Below are 23,100 nucleotides of genomic sequence, written 5' to 3' on the forward strand. Positions count from 1 at the left end.
CGGTGGCGCAAAGTTCTCATCCGCCCCTGCGGTGAACAGCAGGGAAGGCCTGCAGAGGGAAGGTGAGAGTGGTCCTGCCCGCTCTGCGGTGGTGGCGGCGGGGCGAGGGGCTCCGGCTGCTCCTGTCTTCGGCCTAGCGGGTCCCTGCGAGCGGGCGGAGAGCTCAGGTCCCTGGCCCTACTCCGTTCCCGGCTGCAGGCGGATCTGAAAAAGACATTTTATTTTGCAAATATTTGCTGGAGAGGTGTTGGTTTCTTTAAAAAAAAAAATCTTTCTGGTAAAGGGTATGGATTTTTGGCAGTGTAAATATTGTGGATAGATAAGTGACTAAATTAATGTTCGCTAGACAGATTTTAATCTCAAGATCACAGTGGCACAGAGGACCTGCAGTAGTTTTGCATTGTTTTTGGTATTTCACAGGAGCAATTCATCTTTTGCAAAGGGATGTGCACGGATCTTAAGTGTTTTGTGTCGTGCCTGGCCTCAAGCTGAGCTATTCAGGGTGTTTTTCAGTGCACATGGAAACTGTTGGGCAGGGTTGTGACAGCATTTTCCAAAGCTTGGGTGGGCATTTCTCATCTGCAGATTCAGGAGCAGGCTAGGTTGCTGAAGAGGCCTTTAAGTTATGTCTGTTATTGGAGGCCCGTGGCACTGCAGGTGTAAAAGGTGTCCTGACCTGAAACTGTGTATGTTTGTAACAGAAGTAGTTAAATTGGTAACGAATGAAGTGTGTGTGTGTCTGTAAAAGCACTACAAAATGGTAGCTCAAGGGATAAAAGAATGCTGTGGATTAGCTGTTGCAGAGCTCCATATGTATTCTTCAGTTCAAATTTTTATATAGCAAGAAGATGAAGAGCAGAATTTGATCCATAAAGTATTTGCATAAGGAGAACAAAAGAACTGTGAAATTCACAAGTTTTTCCCCAAGGCTTATGTGGGGTAAGGTTGTGAGAGAAATGAATGAGGCAAATAGAACCCAAACATCCACTTCTAAATCCCATTCAGTATCTTTTGTTATATATATACTGCATAGTAATGTGGCAGCAATTAAAAACCAAACAAGACGACCTCAAGCTCAAATAGGAAACTTGAAAATAAATGTCATCAGATTTGCCTTCATTTGTCTATTGCAAAGGACATGTTGTTTTGGTGTTGATTTTTTGGAGGGATTGGGGAGGAGATTGATTAAATTTGCATTTGACAAAGGGGAGGAAATTAAGACAAGAAAGTGAAGATCTCTGTTTAGATTGAAAATGTAGTGGTATTTGGTATCTTCATGGTTGCTTATGAGTCCCTCACCACAACTCTGACTGAAGTAAGTTGTCTAAAAAGTTGAGCCAAGTGGTGGCTCAGGCCTGCTAAAAGGGAGTAAACTCTTTCATTTTCTGTTGTCTTCTCTGAGGCTGCTCAGTAAGCCAGACCAACCTGGTAAAATGGCAGAAAACAAAGCCCTCTGTTTGTTCCCCATCCGTTTGATGTGCTCTTTATACAGAGGTTAGAGGACCTCAAGAGTGGCACAGAACAGGGTGTGAAGATGAGCTGTCAGAAGGAAGGGGTGGAGTAATGGGATTCTTTTTGTAGCAGTAGGTTTAGCTGTCTTGTACTGCTGGTGGGAAGTGATTTGTAACTCTACAGCTGTGTGTGGAAGAGAAAAGGAAGCACAGTTAAGAGGGCAAAAGTGCACTTCTACTCATCTCATTTCTCTTTACTCCTGCATCAAGCTGGAGTAAATGATGCTAACAGAATGCACTTATGCATGTAACCACTGAATTACCCTGAACCTGTTTCTAGGATACACCCAGATGAAATGGCTTCCAAGGTTTTTTTATCTTAAATTTCAAAAAAATGAGCAATCTGCAGTGTGAGTATCTGATCTTGGACTCTTCCACATAAAGACAAAGAAGTATTAGTGTATATTGTCTTTGTAAAAGAAAAAAAAAGCCAACATACAGGATTATGCAGTATTTTTTTTTCCACAAAACCATATAATACTTTGTATTGAAGAATGTTTCTTTTTTCTTTCAGCTTCAACAAGGAGAAGAGGCAGGACACCACAGTTTGTAAGATCAGTAAGTACTGAACCTATTTGCAGTTAACTCAGATGTGTTAGAAAAAGTTTTCTAAGCTATATGTCTTTACCTGCTTGTATAGGAACCCCTTCTGCAGGCAGAACCTGGTAAAACAATCCACTGTGACTATTCTAGAATAAGCATCTACCTTCTTTAATTTTCCAGATGTCTTTAATCTGCCTTTTCATAAAGGCAAAAACATTAACAATAACAAGCTAACAGTTAGCTTGTATTGACACCATGTACTGCAGGCCTTAAAAGTAACTTAAAGTTACATTTAAAATAAAACCAGATGCTTTAATGTTGTATTCAGTATGAGTTTACAGGGTTTGCAGTGGTTGTTTTCTGGCATGATTAAAAATCTGATATTGTGCGTAAGTGAAATTGTTCTTGCACAGTAAAATTAAAACTGGTATCTGAGCATTTAATCACTGACAAATTTCTTATTTATTCCACACACAAATTTCAAAGTATTATGTGTTATGATTTTGAAAGGCAAATAGTAAAATCAGACCTGATGCGTATTAAATTTTTGTTTGTTTAACTTCTAAGAGTACATTTAATGATATACCAAAGCAGTCAGACCAGGTTGTCCTTTACCCTTCTAAACTGAAAATTAAGACTGCTTTCTTTTGTTCTGCTTTTTGTTTTAAAGAGCATTTCACAGGAACCTTGGTCAGTTATTGGAGGATATAAGCTATTTCTGCAGTATGGTAATTTTTGTTCCTATACTTGAATTTCTATAGCAAGTAATTTCAGAGTTCTTGATATCTATTTCTTTTAATAGAAACTTGTTGAGACTTTCAGAATTCCAAAGTTTTAAAACTCATTTTCTTGCCTCCTATCAGATGCTTATGCACTTTAAAAAATTGTTTGCAATTCATTACTGGTTCAATGTCCCTTCCTCCTTCCACTGGCTTATCACAACAGAAGAAGGTGATAAGGTTGTCTTTGTAAGCATTTCTGAAACAAAATGCAATGCAAAATTTAGAAAGCTCTGCTACCCAAGCTTTGAGAGGCTGTCCTTTCAAAATACCTGTACAAATAAGCACTAACTTTTGATATAAAGTTGTCTTGAAATTCTAGCTGTGGGAATTTTATTCCTGAAATAACTTTTTTTGTGTTTGTGGTTCCTGCTTTGTCTCACAAAACAGTGTATCTCCCATCAAACTTCTATAATTTTCAATTTATTAGCATGTGCCTCCCAGAACCGAGAGGATGGCTGTTGATCAGGACTGGAGCAGTGTTTATCCAACAGCAGCTGCATTTAAACCTGCCTCTGTGCCTCTACCAATTCGAATGGGTTACCCAGTAAAGAGAGGAGTACCTCCACCAAAAGAAGGCAACTTGGAACTTATAAAGGTAAGACTCATTCCATTGGTTTGTGGTAACTTTTAAAATTATTATTCATTAAGACTGCGCTGCTTTGATTGGACTACTTGGATAATCTTTTCTGTTATTAAAGAGGATAATAGTCTATTTAATTTCTAAATTAAATGGAAACACATACAGATGCAAGTAACAAATGAACCAAATCAGGAGAGTTTTTTAGGATTGTCATGGCTATGACTTTTGTAATGGGCCTTAGCTTAAGTCTTTTGCTAAGTTGGACTTGAGTAGATTGGTCTTTTCTGAATTTTGTATTAAGTGTATTGTACTCTCTTAACAAATGTTAAAAACGTAATCAGATTTCAGTAGTGCCCCTTTATTTATGAAAAGACATAAAGCTATTATTTTGGTAACTCTTAATATGTCTGTTTCAGATTCCCAATTTTTTGCATCTTACTCCTCCTGCAATTAAGAAACACTGTGCAGCTCTTAAAGGTGAGGGTGGTTTTTTTGTTTGTTTGTTTTGTTGAGGTTTTTTTCTGTGTTTAAAAGCCATCTTTCTTGGAGTTTTAAGACAATGCAAAATGTAACTTATGTGATGAAGTAGAAGGTGAGACATGGTCTACCTCTGAGTGGTTATTTGTTAGGCTAGTATTGTGAGCTTTCTTACTACTGCATTGAGTCATACAGGTGATAGGCAGATATGTCTTATTGGAGGGAAACAAGTGATACACTGGAGAGCAGAGCTGCCATTCAGAGATGTCAACAGGCAGGAAAAAAACCCGCAGTAAGGACACTTAGGAAGTTAAAGGCAACTGCAAAGTCCTGCTTCTGGGATGGAATAACCTGTGCAGCAGTACAGGGGAAGGGGCAAACAGCTAGAAGTAAACTTTGCAGAAGAAGCCATGTGGAGCTTGGTGGGTATTTGGAAGTTGAACATGAATCGGCAGTGTGCCCTTGTGACAAGGGAGGCTAAGTGCATACTGGCTTATATTAATAAAAGAGTGTAGCCACCACATAAAGGAAATTAATTATTTCCCCTCTATAATAGAGTATTGCATCCAATTCTGGGATCCCCAGTACAAGAAAGACATGGACTTATTAGAGGAGAGCCCCACAGATGACCAGTGGGCTGGAACACCCCTCCTGTGAAGAAAGGCTGAGGAAGCTGGGGTTGTTCAGCCTGGAGAAGAGGAGGCTCTTAGGGTACCTTATTGTTACCTTTTATTTTATAAAGGGGACTTACAAGAAAGTCGAGGAGAGACTTTTTACCAGGGCCTGTAGTGACAGGACAAGGGGTGGCAGTTTTAAACTGGAAGAAGGTGTATATTTAGGTTGGACATAAGACTTTTTTTTTTAATGGTGAGGGTGGTAAGACACTGGAAGAGCTTACCCAGAGAAGCTGTGGATGCCTCATCATTGGAAATGTTTAAGGTCAGGTTGGGTGGGGCTTTGAGCAGCCTCATCTAGTGGAAGATGTCCCTGCCTGTGGCAGGGGGATTGGACTAGGGCATCTTTGAAGGTCCCTTCCAACCCAAACCTCTCTGTTATTCTATTCGGCAATTGTGAGACTGCATCTGGAGTACTGTATCCTGTTTTGAGGAACCCGGTACAAAGAAAGACATTGAAATACTGGAGCAAGTCTAGCAGAGACCCTGCTATTATCTAAATGAGTATGGTTTCTATAAATAGTAGTTTCAAAAACATGTATTGCAATAAATTTTGTGGAAAACCAAACAAACTGACAAAAAACCAAACTAAAAACCAACAGATATTACTTTAAGTGTTTTCTCTTTATTCTACAGGTTTCTGCACTGAATGGCCAAGTGCTTTGGACAGTGATGAGAAATGTGAACAGCATTTTCCTATTGAAATTGAAACAGTAGATTACGTTTCTTCAGGGACATCTATTCGCAATCCCAAAGCAAGAGTGGTGACTTTAAGAGTAAGTATTTTTGGTAAACAGCCTTTGTTTCGAAAACCCAAATGCTTGGCTTTCTTTTGAAAACATGTGCAAGTATGATGTGTTGTACAGGAATGAGAGAAATAGTCTGAGTAAATAGAATGTCTGAATAAAAAGCAGTGGATTTCCTTAAGTATATTGGAGCATGTTAGAACTGATGCTGTGAGGTTATGGATATGTAGTTAAAAATGAAGACTGAGCTCCAATATAAGCAAAGTAGTACACCTTCTGAAGAATCTACTTATAGAAAAGGCTGTAAGTGCCTTTGTATTCAGTGTCTGTCTTTAGACTTTCTCATTGCTAATTCATAGACCCTAGAAGTGCACAAGTATTGGAAGCTAGGTCATATGAATGCGACACTATTAGTAAATATTGGGTTGGCAGGCCTCCAGGTATCAGTGTGTATGCAGTAGGGGCAGCAGCCTTCTGATCACAGGATCATGGGATACTTGAGGTTGGAAAGGAGCTTAGGAGTTTTCCAATCTGACCTTCTGCTCAAAGTAAGGTAGGTATGAGGTCAGACAAAGTTATTTGGGACTTTATGCAGTTGGATCTTGAAAACCAGGGCTGGAGAGTGCACAACCTCTCTGGACAACCTGTTCCCGTGCTTGGCTGTCCTCATGGTAGTAAAGTGTGGATTGTGCTGTGGCTTTTGAACGTGCCTTTTGAGGTGAGATTTTAGCCTATCTCCAGAGCAGCAGCAGTGAGTCAGTGATAGTTGTGTTCTTACTCTGTCAGTATAGAAATTAAAATACTGCATGATGTCATGTGTTCATAACACCTGTACAATATCTGATCATGGCAACTTTAAACAGTAGTAGTTCATTTTGTCTGTAGGAGCCTCTGCTTTCCCTTTATGTTGTAAAAACTTCAATGCTAAAATTTAATTTGGTCTGTCATTGACTTGAATAAGAACTTCACACCACTGTTAGCAGTAACTTTGTCATCTCCTTGTAGTCTTTGCATACTAGAATTTAGTCTTTTGTCTCCTAACTCAGGTCTATGGTCAAGAGCAAGTTTTAAAAAATTTGTATGCATTAGAAATAAAAGGAAATGTGGTGTATCTGTGAGAATAGAAGCCCCTAACTTCATGCTGTGGTGTGAATGTGTGCAGAGGAGGCACATATTGGACACTCCCTGCTCTTGGATGGAGTAAAACTGACATTTGCAGGACAGTGCTGGGCATAGTGTCACAGGTAGGGGGAAGAGCTCAGCTGCTCAAACATCATTGAATCTACTGCCATCAAAAACAGCAGATGTGAGTGTATGTGAATTTCTTGTTTTCTAAATCGTGTAAAACATTACTACATACAAATGTCTTCTGTTGAATGTGGCTGTTGAGACACAAGATGTTGGACTAAGGGTTTGCTGTGCTGCAGTGGAGAGGAAAATTCAAAATTATACACAAATCAGCATGCTTGTATTATCTTAGCTAAATCTGTCCTTTAATGTTAACTGACCTTCATACTTGTAAGGTATTACATGGGTGTGTATTATGCATGTATAGTAGGAAAAAAAAAAAAAAAAAAAAAAAAAAGAAAAAAGAGGGGGTTGGAGTGGGACACAAAAATGGAACAACTATCCATATGCTTTTTCAGTTACTGGTGTTCTGATCCCAGACTTCATTAATAAATTCTTTCTGTGATTAATCCTCTGATTAATCCTCTGATAATAAAATCTGCCTAGGGAGAGGGAAGAGAAGGATTTAAAGGTGAAAGCAGATGGCATTGGGTCAGATAGTGGTTGAGTTTGTATCAATGAGAGAGCGTTCACTGTGTTAGATACAGATGATGATAAACTCTGTTGTGGATCTTCATAAGATTTTCTTTTCAAAATATTTTTTAAAAGTTTAACTTTTTTAGTGTTAATTAAAAAATTAGGCCTTTTTTCTACCAGGTATCATACAGAGGTGCAGCTTTTTCATCTCTTGTGACCTATGCCAGTTTTCCTTGTCATTAAATTTATCCTGGTCTATTCCCAAGTGGAATTGTCCACACTGTGCCAGACAACACTGCAGGATATAAAATCAACTGTTCTTCTTTGCGGAGCTCTGACTTTTCTAAAAATTCAATATAAAATAGTCTGCAGCATTCCAGCTAATAAATATAAGCTGTTCATTTGCTATTGCATTTCTAATGAAGTAGCTATATAAATATTTTTCACTTTAAAGTGATTTTGGATTAGTAAAAGCAACATATTTTTGTGATCCTCTTATACAGGCAACAGACCTGTATAAGATAGCTTTTTAGCTTTTACAGGAAAAATGAGTCATGTGGAGTAAAATCATAGCTCTCTTAACAGTAAATTTCGAATGATCACTGTATGAAGGCAGCATGATACAAATATGATAATGCCTTCCTTTTAAGACAGTGCAAAAAGTAGTACTCAATTTTATTTTTTGCATTGTTGGTTCGAGCAAGCTAATGCTGGACATAGGGCTGAACTATCCTGTTAAGTTTAGATAGGCATGGCCATGAAGTGCTTACATGCAGTAGCAGTTGTATGCTTGCCAGAAAGTTTTGCCTGAAACCTATTAGAGTTTGGAGCATTCCTTCTTTCTGTGAGTGCTAGAGAGAGACTGTTAAGAAAATGTTTTACAAAAAAGGTGTTCCTCATCAATTTGGGTGAGCATTGCCAGCCAGCAGTGAGGGTAGGCTGTTCTGTAAGGGAAGGTGACCCAGGGGCAGTAAGGCAGGTAGGAGAAGTGACATACACCAAAATGGTGCAGCAACATGAACAACGTGAAGAACCTGAGCGATGTGAACAGGACAGGTCTGGTAATAGCAGCCTTGTCCATTCAGCAGCCCAGTGATCACCTCACAAGTTCATAATCATAGAATCATAGAATGGTTTGGATTGGAAGGGACCTTGAAGATCATCTTATTCCAACAAATTGAAGTGGGAAGACAAGTCAGTGGATCAGGATTAGGTCTGGTGACAGTAACTAGGATCAGTTAACAGTCTGGTGATAGGGCACTCCAAGTGATGCAGTAGATACGGTCAAGCCAGGAATTCAAGGATGTGCATCAAGGTTGGGTCGGTGTGGTCCATGCCTCAACCCAGACATGGCTGCGCTGTGGCTCAGGCTGAGTGCCTCAGCTTAGATGCAGCTTCTCAGTAAAGGTGAGGCAGGTCCACCTTCTCATAGCTCCTTTTCTTGTTACCACTGATTAAGGGCTGTGTGGCTGCACTTCATGGAAGGGCACTGTATATAAGGTAGCATTGAGTGCAAGCTGCCAGAGCCTTACAAGGGGATGCTGTGTGCATAAAGGATCCTGGTAGTGTAGTGCCATCAAAAGTGATTGTTCATGGTCATTTTAGACTGCATTAAGAATAGTGCTCTTCTTGCAGCTTAAACATTGCCTTAAAGGCTGGATGCACCTAACAGGTCTGATAGAATCAGATTTGACAGAATGTAAGCTAGGGAACAAAGCTAGATGAGCTTCTGTTCACCAGCATTCCAGGCATGCATAGTAAATGAGCATGTAATTCCTTAAAAAGGAAACATTTTTCATATGATCTGTGGAATAATGAATGTAAGGTTTTTTTCAAGATTAGAAGTTTCAGTATTGAAACCCTGTTGTCTCCTCCCTTGTAATATTTAGGTGTATAACTTCAGTTTTCTGTTTCTAGTAGTAGGGTTTTTTCTTTTCAGGTAATACTTTTTTCCTGTTATTCATTGGAGCTGCTAATTTCTTTTAGTCCTTCAACTTCTGTTAGTATTTCTGATGCAGGTTTCTTGATTTTTGAACAGTTCTTTAGTATAGCAGTGACACAGTAGAAAGGAAAAGAAGAAAAACAAGTAGTGGACAAATTAGTCTACATGTTTTTAATATTCTTCAGCAATTCTCATTTAGTAGAAACTTACGTTTCCAACACTATAAATCTTTAGACTGTTCAGGTTCACAGCCTTCTTATTTGCTGTTAACAAATAGCTAAAACCAGCTTGCTTTACTTTTCATTCTTGTTATTGCATATAGAAAATAGCTTCAGACTAACTTCTTAAAGGTTTTTTAAAATCAGTATTAGTTATTTGTTGTATATCTTATGTTTGTGGGTTTTCTGGTATTGGAACAGAAGACAAGCCATTCACACCATTGTTTGATCTATTATGTGGGATCAGACAGTTATATTCTGTTACATTGTTATCTGTGTTCATCCTTATGTACTTTTATTAATAAATCCCAGTAATGATTTTGAGAATTCTGATTTGGTGTGTCTTGACTTGATGTCTTTTGCCCTCTTTTGGATGCTTGTACTGAATATCTTTGATACATCTTAGTATTAACCTTACTGATCTGTATTTGAAAATAGTCTAAAAAAGTTTTTTTTCCATATGAAGTATACATGAATATGAAATACAGCTACAAACTGAATTTACAGCTCTTTTTCTTCTGAAAAAGTTTGTGTAGGAATATTCTCCCCCAGTCCCTCTGATATTTGGATGAAATGTATTGTTTGAATATTCAGATTATGCTTACCTTGTGGTGAGACTTCTGACTTGATGCAATCAGAAGAAAATTCTGCAAATGCATACTTAATAACTGTCCTTTTAATTCTTGGTAAAAGATGTGCCTGACTATCCCAAAATATTTTCAGATTGCAGAGATTGCATTTATCCAAGTAATTAAAGGTATTTTCTCTTGTATTTGAAGGTTAAACTGTCTAATCTGAATTTGGATGACCATGCAAAGAAGAAGCTTATTAAACTTGTAGGAGAGCGGTACTGTAAGGATACAGATATGCTCACAATTACAACAGACAGGTACAGTTACAAGAAGGGAAAAGAAATGCCTTGCAGCAATGGTCATAGAAGGGGTTGGATATCTTCCAGTTTCATTTGTTGTCTTGTTAAATTATTTTATTTTTAAGGCTAAAATACAACTTAAATGTACCAGTACTCCAGTTATTAACTGTTAAAATTGTAATGGACAAATTGCATAAGGTCCAACCTAGTATTTGTTGAATACTATTAGTTATTGAAGCTCTGTATTTAAAAGTCTCAAATGTTATTTTAAAGTAGTTGTCATGTTTCCAAACAGAACCCATGGGTTCTTAATGATCTGAAGAGTTTCAGGCAAGAAAAATACCATCAGTGACTAGATATTTCTCAATGTTTTGATTTTCTAGATATAAACAAGTCAGTGTAGTTACTTACAGTTATATTTAGAAGGCTGTATTGGAGAAATGTGTTTTCTGTGTTGAATTCTGAAGTGTTTAAGAGAATACATGTATATTCTGAAATTCACAATACACTTTAATTCGTAGCAGCTTTCAGTGATAAGAACATTATTGGTAGTATTTTCAGTTTGTATGTTATTAGAATTCTTTTTCTCCTCTTAAACTACCTGTCCTTCAGTATGATATACTCTTTTATTCTACATAAAAGCAATACAAAATGTGTAAAATTGTGCATATATTTTTTTAACTAGACTTGTAAATCTAATTAATTTACTGAGACCACTTGGACTACCAACAGTTTCATTTCCCTAGCGAGACTTATTTTGTAGCTAAAACATCAGGGTAGCTGAAAGGAGCTTACCCTGTAGAGCATCTGTGAATGGTCTCATGCTGTGTTCAAGAAGAAACTCTTAATATGCCTGTTGATATTTCACTTTATTTTTAGTAAATTCTTAGGCCCAAGCTCTGAGCAGTATCTGTTTCTTTAATACAGGATTTTCCAGGCTACTATTTAGATTGCTTTTAAACTGAGGCTCTTTCACCATGGAAGGAATACATGTCAAAAGCTTGAGTCCTTTTTAAAGTTTATTTGCTAGAATAGTCATTGTCCATAGTCATTCAGTTGAGTGTTTTGTAGAGTCTCAGATGTAGTCTTTCATGATTCACTTTGTTCTGTATCAGAAAGGGAGTTGAAGGAGTCACCTCACAGGAAGAGGTGTGAGAAAGAGACAGTAGGCTATGGTTGATCAGCATGAGGAAGAGATTAATGTCATCAAGTTCTCAGCAGAAGATTCTGATTACTAGTTTTAAGAAATACCCTGCTTTTGTAGGACTGTCTTATCCCAACATAGTTTACTGGAGATACTGTTTAAACTTAAAAAATGCCAAGCTACAGTGACTTAAGCTTTTCTTCTTAGATCATTGGTTAGATCTCCTGTTCTAAACTGTATTTCATGGCTTTTTTTACCAGTAGTTTCCCTCCCTTTGAGTCTAAGGGGAAAAAAATAGGTTTTAAGGGAGTTCAGACTTAGTGCATGTTAGATTCCACTTTGGCACAGAGAGCAAAGAAGTTGTTAATGTTTCCTGAAGATCTGTAAGTTTTTGCATTTTGTGCATTTTCCTACTGACTTGCAGATGCCCATTCTCCCATGTTATTAATACTCATGCCTTCATGATGTTATTCTTGATTATATGTAATTCACAAATGCATATGAATCAAACACACATTGTCCTCAGATTCCGATATTACAAACTAGAAATTTTGATGGTAAGTTTAACATTTTGTTCAAAAGTATATCACAGTGGCCTGATTTCAGAAAGACTACCTTTGTTTATTAATTTTCAGGTGTCCACTAAGAAGACAGAACTATGATTACAGCATGCATCTCCTCACAGTTTTGTACCATGAGTCTTGGGTAAGCAGTTGTGAATAACTTAGGCTCTAATGCCATCTCTCATAACTTCTGAAAGGTTCCATGACTGTGTGCAGCTTAAAGCAAATTAGCCTACATTCTTTTCCTCTTTCACTTCACTTCTCTTCAACCAAAGTAAATTGCTTATGTTTGGGTCTTAATTCCCCAGTCAACTTAGAGTGCCTGTCTGTAACTTTACAAGTGCTATTCTGTTTTATATGTAGTTTGCCTCTTCTGAAAAGTTCTCTAGTTTCTGACCTTAATAAAAGATTGTTTCCCAATACTTTTTCTCACAACAATGAGCCTAAAACTGACCCTGAGTCTAGCAGAAAACACCTTAATTCTCAGGTTTCCTAAATATACCTTTAGTTTGGCAGCATGCTGGGCTGCCTGTGCACAATATTGAAATACGAATTGAGTGCCTCCAGAGAAATGCTGTAGTCTGTTACTATCACCTGTTATCTATGCATTTTTAATATTGACAATGTTTAAAGATGAAAAGAAGTCTATTCCGAAAAAGCAGAGGGCTCTGTTTCTGGCTTTAAAGCTATGAAAACTAACATATAGCGCAGTATTTAAGATTTGCCTACATTTTGCAACTCCTGTCTTGTTACTTTACTGTCTTGTCTTGGGCTCCTCTTGGGCTGTGGTAAACCTTGGCTGTAATTTCAAAACATTTTGCTTCTTAAATGCTCTCTCACAAATCTTGCCTCAAGCTGGAGGGAGCTAGGTGATTTTCTGAGCTCACCTTTCCTCAGAAAAGGGACATCCTCCCCACCTTTCTACCAAAGCAAGTGTAATGTAAACTTTTCTATAATCATTCATTTTCAATTGTTCTATAGTAATTAAATTAAATCTCCATATTTAGCATTTTTATGCATTTAGTGTTCTTCATTTTGATCATTGCAATCACAATAAGGAGGATGAGCTGTATTTCCCTTTCACTGGAAGTTGCCTTGAGGGATACTTTTTGTAATTGTGGAGTGCGTCAGATTAAATTCAGCTTGTACTAACAACTTAAAAGATACATTTACTATAGATTTCAAGTGCTTTGTACACATGGATATTTTTCTCCCCAACAGCATTACATTGCATTACAATCTTAAATTAATGACAGATCAGTTTCTAGTATTAAGCAATGACAAGAGAGCTAGACACTGCTCACTTTATTAATTCCAGACAAACACCACATCTGTCCTTTGCTCTAGCATTACTTAGTGATGGAAGACAGGGCTATACGATATTGCTACATGAGTGTTCAGTGTGTATTGAATATGCACAAGTCTCTCTCCCTTTTATTACCTTTCAACTTCCATGTTAATATTTGATGAGTTCATCAATCAGTTGTAATTGTCTTTGATTTCCATGAAAAATTAATGATCTCCTGAGACATGGGTTTTTTGTGTGATGTTTTGTTTTGTGGTTTGTTTTGTTGGATTTTTTTTCCGTGATCAGTGGTAATGCCTCTTAATAACTTGTGGAAAGATAGTTTGGATATGTTTTATAAACCATAAGCAAACAATGTATGGTTTATTTTAATTTGTACGTACTTTAATTTTGGAGAGGGATGGATGGGGGCTGGCCTTCCATGTAGACAGTAACATCAGTCCTGTTTACAGAACTATGAAAATTGCAAGATTTGATGACTTTCACAGCAGAGTAGTGCCACACCGTATTTCCCTGCATGTGTGTGATGGAATTCAGCAAAAAGATGAGGGCAGTGGTCCGTTCTTGCTAAGTGAAGAGAGAGTTGTCTGCATGTAAATTTTGCCCTCAATTCTGAAAACTGCCTACTATCTCTCTAAACATGGCATAACTCTAATTTATGTTAATAACTGGATTACTGAATTTTGTAAACCAGCAGGCATGTGAAGATATAAAAGGAAAAATTCTATTCAGATACACCTCAGGTAATGTAATTTCTGGTGTAATTATATTTTAGTTGCCAGTGATGCATAATTCTTCTATTACAGTTATGAACTGTAATAAGCATTATTACAATAATAAGCATCCAAGTAGCTTAGGAATCTGAAACCTTTTTAAAGGAAGACAATTCCTAGTAATTTTGTTGGCCATGTAGTGAACTATGTGCTAGGAAGCTCCGTTGTGTGGAGATGCATTTCCAGCAGAAAGATATTCCTTAAAGTAATGAGTATGAAGAGTTTAATTCTGGCTCATCTGTCTCTGTATGCATGCTTAGAAGACAAAATTTATCACTTGTCAACAGCAGCCTCTGTATTACAAACTTTTTTCCTATGCTTTTCCAGTCTGTGCTTCAATTAAAACCCAGGGCATCCATAGCTTAGTAGAAATCTATTGCTATTAGCCTCAAGGCTCTGAATATATTGTTAAGAATGGATTTCTTGCTTGAATTGCAATGTGGGGAAGAGTTTATTTGCATTTAAATCAATGAATAAAAGCTTATACAAATCAACTTTGGCATACTGGTTTCTAAGAGTTACCACAGCCAAAGCCAAACCCCCTTTATTTTGAAGAAAGAAATGTCATTATTTTCTTTTATCCTCTGGAATGGATTCCTGTAGCTGACAAGGCTACTCTTGCTTTTGGCAATGGGAATCTATAGTGCTTGTTATTTTCTGGCAGAAAAAAAAAATCCTGCTTTTTTTAGTAGAGGAAGTGAAGGAAGAGAGGAGGAAAAACATGAATACATAATCTGTTATATTCAGGTGAGACTGTAAAGCAGAACAACTATGGGAAGCTGATCAGAATATTAGCAGGTTATCAGTGGGTTAATAGTTGCTTGGTAAGACAGTGTGCGCTTTCTTGAGATGGATCTGAAGAGTGAGAGCAGTATTAGGGGTCTACACATTGTGTTCTTGGTTCAACCTTTTTGAACTACAAGTTGGCTAATGAGGCTGCCTAAATCTACTGGGGAGCGCAATTTAATTGCGTATTTGTTTCTTACAGAGATAGCTAGGAAGTAAGAAGTGTACCTTAAGATCCCAAAATGATGCGTTTGGCACCTTAGTTTTGGTAAATGCAGATAGTTATCAGGCCTGTGAGTTCAGTTATCTTTAAAACATTCAGATTTTAAAAGTTAAGAATGTTCATTTATTTTCTTATTTTAAAATACTTGGAAATCTTTTGCTTCCTGTTCATTAGTTTTCAGGTTCTTAATAAAATATTTGTGTTTTATTAGCTTTTAGAATGTTTTCAGTAGATACCTGACTTGCACCATCTGGTAAGGATTGTACTTTGAAGATTCCAAAGAATCTTCTTTGGACTTTTTCTGTGATTCCTTTCAAATTATTCCCCAGGATTGTGCCTGTATTGAATTAAATAATGAAAGGGTGAGATGTATTAGGTAGATAGTTAAACTGCAGCTCAGTTAGTTGTATTTCTGCTACCCTTAATTGATGGTACTTCTTGAATGCGGTAACATCCCTCTAAACCTGAATGTTTTTGTATTAGTGGTTTTTAAAGAGTAAGAGTTTGCTGCCCTCAAGTGGTTAAAAAGATCATAAACTGATTTCTTTGCACTCAGCTCAGGTTAATATAATAGTTTATCACTAAAAGGTAAAGTTCTTTTACAAGTTGAAAGCAGGAAGGAGAAATAAGTGGAGCAGGAGGTTGATTTTCCAGTATTGAGTGAGGAGGAAATAACTTACAGATGTTTTAAACCAGTCAAGACTACAAAAAGGTGCAGCAATTTTCCTTGCTTCCATTTCATATGATTTTCAACGTACACAAATACGTTGTGAGGTATCATTCTGCATTACACAACTGACATCTTGAAAGATAAGTGAAAAGTTGCTCTTGCATTTTCTGTTCCCCAGTGTATTTCTTAAAGTAAAGAGTCCAGTCTGACATACTAACAGTACTGTAATGCTGTATATGCATTTTGAACTCTCTGTTGCTTTTACTGGGACTCTGATTTAAAAAAAAAAAAAAAACCCCAAAAAACCAGAAAAACAATAAACAAAAAAAAAACAAAAAAAAAACAAACAAAAAAACAGATTCAAGACTTGAAAAGAACAGGAGGGAAGAAGGAATATAGAAGTAGGGATAAGAGGAAAGTGTCTGCTGAATTTGCACAGTAATAGCCAAGGGGTCTTCTGGGTGCATCTCTTTGCATTGTGCTTGCATTGTAGATATTGATAGTACCTGAAATGAAAGGACAGGGAAGTTGCAGCAGAAAGGTGAGAGAAGGAAAAAGACTGAAGTATGGCCAGAGCTACACTAGAGGCTTAACTAAAATTTATCTATCAACTCCAAAGCTGTGTAGTTTGAATGTATTTGAGGAAAGTGCCCCACATGGCTTTCACATTTCTTTAAGTAGAGCATTCAGCTGCAAGCCATTGGTGGGGAAGGGAGTCTGTGTATGCATGCAGCTGAATTAATATTTTTTACTTAGCCAATGGTAAGAATTCTAAAATTTATTGTATAGCTTTTCTTTAGACTTCAGTTAGCACTTAAATTGTATTGTCTTTTTTTCATCTACAATCATTTTAAGCCATTACAAGTAAGCATAACTTTTATCACTTCAGGTTATACAATATAATTTTGCAGTTTTCTTAGGAGGATTTTATTTTGTAAACTCAAAATATGTGAAAGGATTTGAGTCCCCTTTTGAAACCTAAGCAGGTCTCTGGCTACATAGGTTTCAAAAGTATACTTTGTTCTGAACACTTAGAATGTTATGACACGTGGGTTGTAGAGTTAAACTGGATGGTGGAGGGAAACACTCTTAAGTCTTGCTGAAACTCCTCAGGCAGAAGAGAAATCAGGATTCATTGAACTGAAAAGGAGGGTCGTACCATAGTGATGAGCATGTACCTGGGAGAGACAGATTTAGAGCTCTGGGCACCATTTAGTATAACTGAAGACTCCTTAATATGTATCTCCTGATTTTGAGATCTTACAGTAATGAAGTGTGATACAATTGTGCCCTTACTACAATAGGATTCTTTCTCAATATGTCATTATATGTGGTTTGAGTAATGCAAACTGAGTCTGACATAAGGGTGTTCTCCAAATGTTGCAATATATACTTTGTTCTGAAGCATGGATTACATTTCTTTGTGCACTCGCCAGTGCTCAAAATCTGTCAACTTGTAAGAGTCTTCATCATTAATGTGAGTCAGAAAAGATAAAGCCAAGTGGCATAGTAGATGTTAAATTTAATCACCTTTCTCTGAAGATCTGAATTCAAACATTTACAATCAAAGGAAAGAGCTTTGCTGACGGGAAATATGTACTGTAGTTAAAGAAGGTTAAACTTTTTTTGTACCTCTTGCTTGGAACCACGGAAGATGAAAATTCAAGCAAAAGGTTGAGTCAAAAATTTGTCTTTGTACTATTTAAGACTGTAATAGGCTTTCTGTAATACCTTGTGTTTTTTAAGCCTTATGTTTCCTGTTGCTGGAGAAGCAAGACTCCTTTTTGATGCATAAATATAATTTTTACAGCTATTTAATTTTCAGTCTAAATGTTGGAGTGAAATGAAGTCTTCTGGGGCATAGATACTAACAGAAAATCATCAGAGATTTGGAACCTTAATATCACTGATCTTACTTGATGAGATCAGAATCTTACCTGATGGGCACTCAGAAAACAGAGTTAGATAAATACCTTACAAGTGACCCTTTCAGAAGCCTGGATTTTCCAGAAAATACATGCAGCCATTTCAGCCCAGACAAATGAGGAGTTGTCCTCATTTTTGAAAGGGGTGATCTAGATGATGGTGACTGCTGAGGACTCTAAGTTAGTGACAGAACTGGAGTTTAAGCCTGAGAGTATCATAAGTGTGCGAGCATTTCTTGCATCAACATTATTTTTTGAGACAAAGTTCTGTTCTTTCTTCTGTTCTTTGTTTTCCTTTTCTGTTTTACCTTTGTACCTTACTGGAATGCTTAGTCTCACAATCTCTCCTGATTTCCTTGATGCTCTATCTGCTCTGTGCCATTGCTGTGTCCTAGAAAATAAAGTTCTGCTTATTCAGAAGAATGTATTTCAACCTATTCTGCATCATCATGCAATTAAAAATTTTGTTTCCAATCTTTTAAGATACAAATATGTCTATTTAGAGATTTATGTTGATACTTAAGTTGCTAACTAAATAGTACAGTTCAAAGGTGAAATACATCCCAAGAGATAAGTACATAATAGTTTTGGCAGATCCTCTTTAGATTGAAGGTTTTTAGATTGAATACATTGGAAAATGCTAGAGTAGCTGTCATTTATTACCTGAAAACCTGCGATTGTTGTACTACACAGAGTATCTTTTGTTTCAGTGCAGTACTAAAAAGTAGGTGTATTTATTCCAGGCTATGCAGAGTTTGGAATTTGTTTTGCAACTTAAAGAATTTTCCTTCCCCTCAAAAAAAAATCTCACTAAAATATGTGGTCTTTGCTAAACAGCATTAAATTTTGAACTGTTCAAATCATTGACAAGAAAATGGACTAACATCAGTCAGGTTTTTAATTGCGTCGAAGATTTCTGTGTGCCACTCACACATTTTAATTAAAATGTTTTCCCTAAAAGAAACAACAGAGAACTGACAATTCTAATCCTCCTACATATCTCTGTGACAGCAAAATTAGGAAAGTTAAACTGGCAGAAAAAAAAACCCAAGAAAGATGATGGTGAAATGTCTGCTTAAGTGATCAGAAGTGATTTCCTTTCTTCTATACTTAGTTACAATACAAATTGAAGCTTTTTGTTCGTTACTTCTATGTAAAAAGCAATTTCTTTGGCCAGAATACTATTGTAGTATTTATGCTGTGTCACCATTTCAGACTAAGCACTGTAAAGGCTTGTAAACCTCCCAAAATACTGTCTTAAACTGTAGCATAAAAGATTTGCCTAGAAACAAATCCTCATTCTGTTTATGGTGTTAAAAAAGCAGTAGGAAGTGTAAAATTAAAAACACCACCACCACCAACAACAACAAATAACAAAAAACACAACAAAAAAAACCCAACACACAAAAAAACACAAAAAAACACTCTTCTCTGCCTCTTTAGTAATAGGTTTAGGTTGATTGACTAGATGAAATGGTGGTTTGGTTTTTTAGGTTTGAGGTTAGGGTTGGTTTTTTGGGGTTTTGTTGTAGGGTTTTTTTCCTGTTCTTATTGTAAGCTCTGGTAAGAGAAACAGTTGCAATTATCAGCTGAGAGCATCTTCAGCTAGGCTGGTTAATACTTACTGAGATTCTGTTTTACATGCGATAGAATGAAGCAGTCATTTTTAGTGAATTCATTGAAGAAATACACTCTTGATTTTTAACCCTGGTCACTAAGTGTGGATTCTACAGAAGTGTTACACAGTCCTACACTTGTATTCCAGTTTTCACGGTTTTGTTCTTGTTTGTAAGACTTCCTGCAGTGTTTACTAACTTTTTAAAATTTGCAGGGAACAGAAATAATCAACTAATGAAACACTGAGTGATGAAGACCTCATTTTTGAAGTTTGTTTCATTGCCTCATTAGTTTTATTTGTAAGACTTCAAACTGAGACTACAAAGCTTGTAACATTTGCACTATTCAGAGTTCATAGGTGTTCGTCTACCTAAGGTACTTTTTCAAATGAAAATATAATTCCAGATTCACTTTTTCTTTTGCAATAAATCTGGTTGGAAAGGCATTTAAGTTTCACTCAATACAGTCAGTTTGCAAAAATCTGGTTTCTGTTCAGTTTCCTGTTTGTGATGTATGTCTGGACCTGTGTACAGTGGGATAACTTTTCATTTTGAGGCAGGGCCACCAACATTGCAGCAATGGATACTGGCTTCTTGTAGCAGGGCTGAGGAATGGATTTTGAAATCTCCCCTTACTGTCAAATCCCTTCCTGCCTCCCTTCTCCCTCAGATTCAGACTTTATTTTAAAATGTTTTGACACACCATTTGGCTGGGAAGGATTCCAAGAAAGAGAAACTTAACAGTTCTTTTGGGCTCCTTTAAAATCTTTTTGCTCTGTATTGCTCAAAAGAGAGAGGGAAATTTTAATCTGTTTATCAGCGTGCATCTCCAAGTAAGTTGATGTGTACAGAGAAGGATATTCCTGAAGAGATAAATGTAATAATTGTAATTACTTCTTGTTATCTCTGCTGTAACTTAAAGGTGTTTAAAAGGCTCACAGTGATCTTTTGTTTGAACTTCAAACATGAGTTTGGTCCAGGGAGTGAGCAGGGGCTATACCCATATTCCCTTACTCTTGAGAAACCCTATCCCTGTGAGAGAAGCTTTTCCTTTAAAATTCTATTGGAGTTTAGAAAAAAAAAAGTCTTGGATAGCCATTTTGCAGATAAACAAGGGATTTGTGAAGGGGGATGATGTGGTTAATTTTAAACTATGTAAATCTCCACATTGAATTGCATTATTTTTCAAACATACAAGGAATACTTTACTAGACCCACTTACTCTGCTGCTGTTTTAGCAATGCAAGCTAAGTATGTCCTTCCTCCCCCCCTGCCCCCCTCTGGAAATTGAGTGAGGTTCTTTTACTCCTGTGTTGTATTGTGTCCAGGTTTTAATGTCAGTCATATGAGCCTTTTAGCAGTGTTAATTACTGTTTCTGACTAAAATTTGGACTCGGAGATTTAAAAGACAAGAGATTCCATTTACCAGATGCAGGATGCAGCATTTGTTAAAGTGTTTTTAAATTCAGATAGACTGACCCGAGCACACAGGATTGTAGAGGTAAAAAACCCCAGAACTTCTTGCTTCTTAATTAAAGTTTATTAAATATTGTGGCTTGACTGCAGCAATTTTGTTGCCTAGTGTTAACATAAACAGATGAAAACACCACCACCACTCACTCTCTGCCCCTCTCCAAAGCAAAAACAAAAACAAAAAAACCTCTCCTGTGATTGCCAGATTTATTCTGTATAGCATAGTTAAAAAATTACTGAAGAGCCCTTTCTGGCAAGGGATTTGAAAAGAAAAAATCCTTGTGATGTAAATGCTTTATGATAATGCTTTGAACTTACTGCTAGAGAAATACATTTCTCCAGATAAAACCTAGACATGCTTTCTACAACAGTTGTAATAAAAGCATGACTATCAAAAATAAATGAAAAATACTTCAAATTGTGATTCTTATATAGTTGAAATAATATAAGGGTACTATGTATTGTTTACATCAGTAAAGTACTAAATAATTATGAATATATAAATAATTTTGCCATCTACAATATATAAAAATAGAAATATTTTTATGAGGCATAGATATATTTACCAAAGCACAATAAAAATTAAATATACAAAAATAGCAAGCTATAACATTTGAAATAACCCTTAGTCTTTAAAGCTAGAGGAAGGGCTGCTGAATTGGTGAAATCTTCAGAGACAAAATTTATAAAGAAAAACTGCACAAGCCAAGTATTTACAGGCATTAGAATGTTGTCTTCTGTGTTCAACTTCTGATCCTGACTAATCTTGCAAAACTAATTGGGTAAAAATTAGCACCTTGTGGATAGAGGTTCTTTTGAGGAGCAATTTGTTTTGCAGGAAGAGGAATCTTATTAATTGGTGGCGCTTTTCCTTATGAGTCATAATTAAAACATTTTCCAAATGGTGAAGGATTGCTGTCTCTCATCATAGGTTACTTGGTATTAGCTGTCTCACTTTATGTTGTCTTATAGCCAATGTAAACATACCAAAATCATATGCTAGGGACATAATAGCTAGGTGGATATTTCCAAAACTTGAGCATTTAGGTTTATTTAAAATTATTACTTTTACAAGGTTTTTTGTTACTCAGTATGTACAGTCCATAAGCTTTTCTTCTGACTCATCCAGTTATATCTGCCAGATACATAAAGTACTTTAAATGGGAGAAAAGAAACTTACTCTGCACAGAAAAGGTACGGCACGCAGGGACCTTTTGAACCGTTCGCGGCTTGAGTTACAAGTCTTGTACTTCTGAGGAGGGGAAATATCTTCCATGATTAAAGTAATTTTTAAAGTGAATTGGTATGAGAGATAAGTTTCTTCAAATTTCTGTAGCTTTGTTTCAGTCTCGAGTAGTTCTTAAGATGATGTATATTTTCTTTCAGAAAACTGAGATGTGGGAGAGTGAGAAGACTGAGGAAGACATGGAAGAGTATATCTGGGAAAACAGCCGCTCTCAGAAAAATGCCTTGGATACACTACTTCGAATAAAAGCCTTGGAGAATGTTAGTAATGTAACTAAGGAAGAGCTTCTTGCATCTGAAGTGGTTAAGGATTACCAAAACTCTGTAATTGCACTGAAAAATGAAGGTGAAACAGAAAATAGCATGTCTCAGTATAAGGAATCTGTGAAGAAGCTATTGAATATACAAGTATTACCATGAAAGCAGACTCTGCAGGTACATGTGATTATTACAGAAATATGAAACTACTATGTTAATATTTCTCTATGATATGGATATATAATTATTCAGAACCTTAACCAAAAATTTGAAACCTGATGATAAATTAATTTTAGTAGTAATTCTTCTTTAGTGATGAATTGTCTTGTAAACATAATTTTCCTGTCCACGAATCTTGTTCTTTGAATAAAGTACACTTTGAGTCATATTGGTGAGTTGAACATTGTGTTCTGTGCTTAGCTTGAGAGATCCCGGTTCAGTCCTCTACTTAATCACGTTCTGACTTCTCACACAACTTTTGGCATATAACTTAGGGCAACAATGTCAAAACCAATGAAATTACTTGGACACCCTATTCCATTAATTAAGTCTGAAAGTTAAGAGCTCTGAACTTTTCTGAATGCTTTTCAGATGTCACTCAGACTTTTCTCTATCTGGACTCCCTGTCTCTAAAAGATAATGTTGCCTAAGTTTAACTTTGGGAGAGTTGTTGAGGCACACAAAGCAGTGTGAAGTTCTCTTAGTTGTCATCATGATGGCTAACAAATACCCTAAGTAAAAATACTTGTCTCTCAAATGATGGAATAAAATGAGGTAGAAAATGGGATGGTAGTGGGTAGGTGAACTAGCAGTTGCTGACAGGATACCAAAGTACATGGGAAAGGAAGAATAATGAGAGTTGATGAAAGTGAGAGCTGGTGAGTAGTGAGGCGAGTATATAGTTTAAATAGGAATGGACTGAGTCTTGGTACCCTGGGGCCTGCTGAGTTGTCTCTTAAACGTACTCAGGCTTTTCAAGGGAAAAAAAATGTTTGTAGCATCAAGCTCAA

General features: G+C 36.6%; 1 protein-coding gene across 1 annotated transcript in view; it reads left to right on the plus strand.

Annotated features, from left to right (window-relative positions):
* Positions 1-22,495, plus strand: part of MRPS35 (mitochondrial ribosomal protein S35) — a 22,613-nt gene extending 118 nt beyond the window's left edge. Inside the window, 9 exon segments of the mRNA XM_010186466.1 lie at positions 1-62; positions 2,026-2,069; positions 3,264-3,431; positions 3,833-3,893; positions 5,204-5,343; positions 10,017-10,126; positions 11,888-11,957; positions 21,974-22,368; positions 22,441-22,495. The exon segment at positions 1-62 is cut by the window's left edge and continues 32 nt beyond it. Of these exon segments, the coding sequence (XP_010184768.1) occupies positions 1-62; positions 2,026-2,069; positions 3,264-3,431; positions 3,833-3,893; positions 5,204-5,343; positions 10,017-10,126; positions 11,888-11,957; positions 21,974-22,252 (934 nt within the window). The 3' untranslated portion in view covers positions 22,253-22,368; positions 22,441-22,495.
* Positions 22,496-23,100: the final 605 nt, after the last annotated feature.

The sequence above is a fragment of the Mesitornis unicolor genome, unplaced genomic scaffold (assembly GCF_000695765.1).
Source record: "Mesitornis unicolor isolate BGI_N332 unplaced genomic scaffold, ASM69576v1 scaffold23046, whole genome shotgun sequence".
Taxonomy (NCBI): domain Eukaryota; kingdom Metazoa; phylum Chordata; class Aves; order Mesitornithiformes; family Mesitornithidae; genus Mesitornis; species Mesitornis unicolor.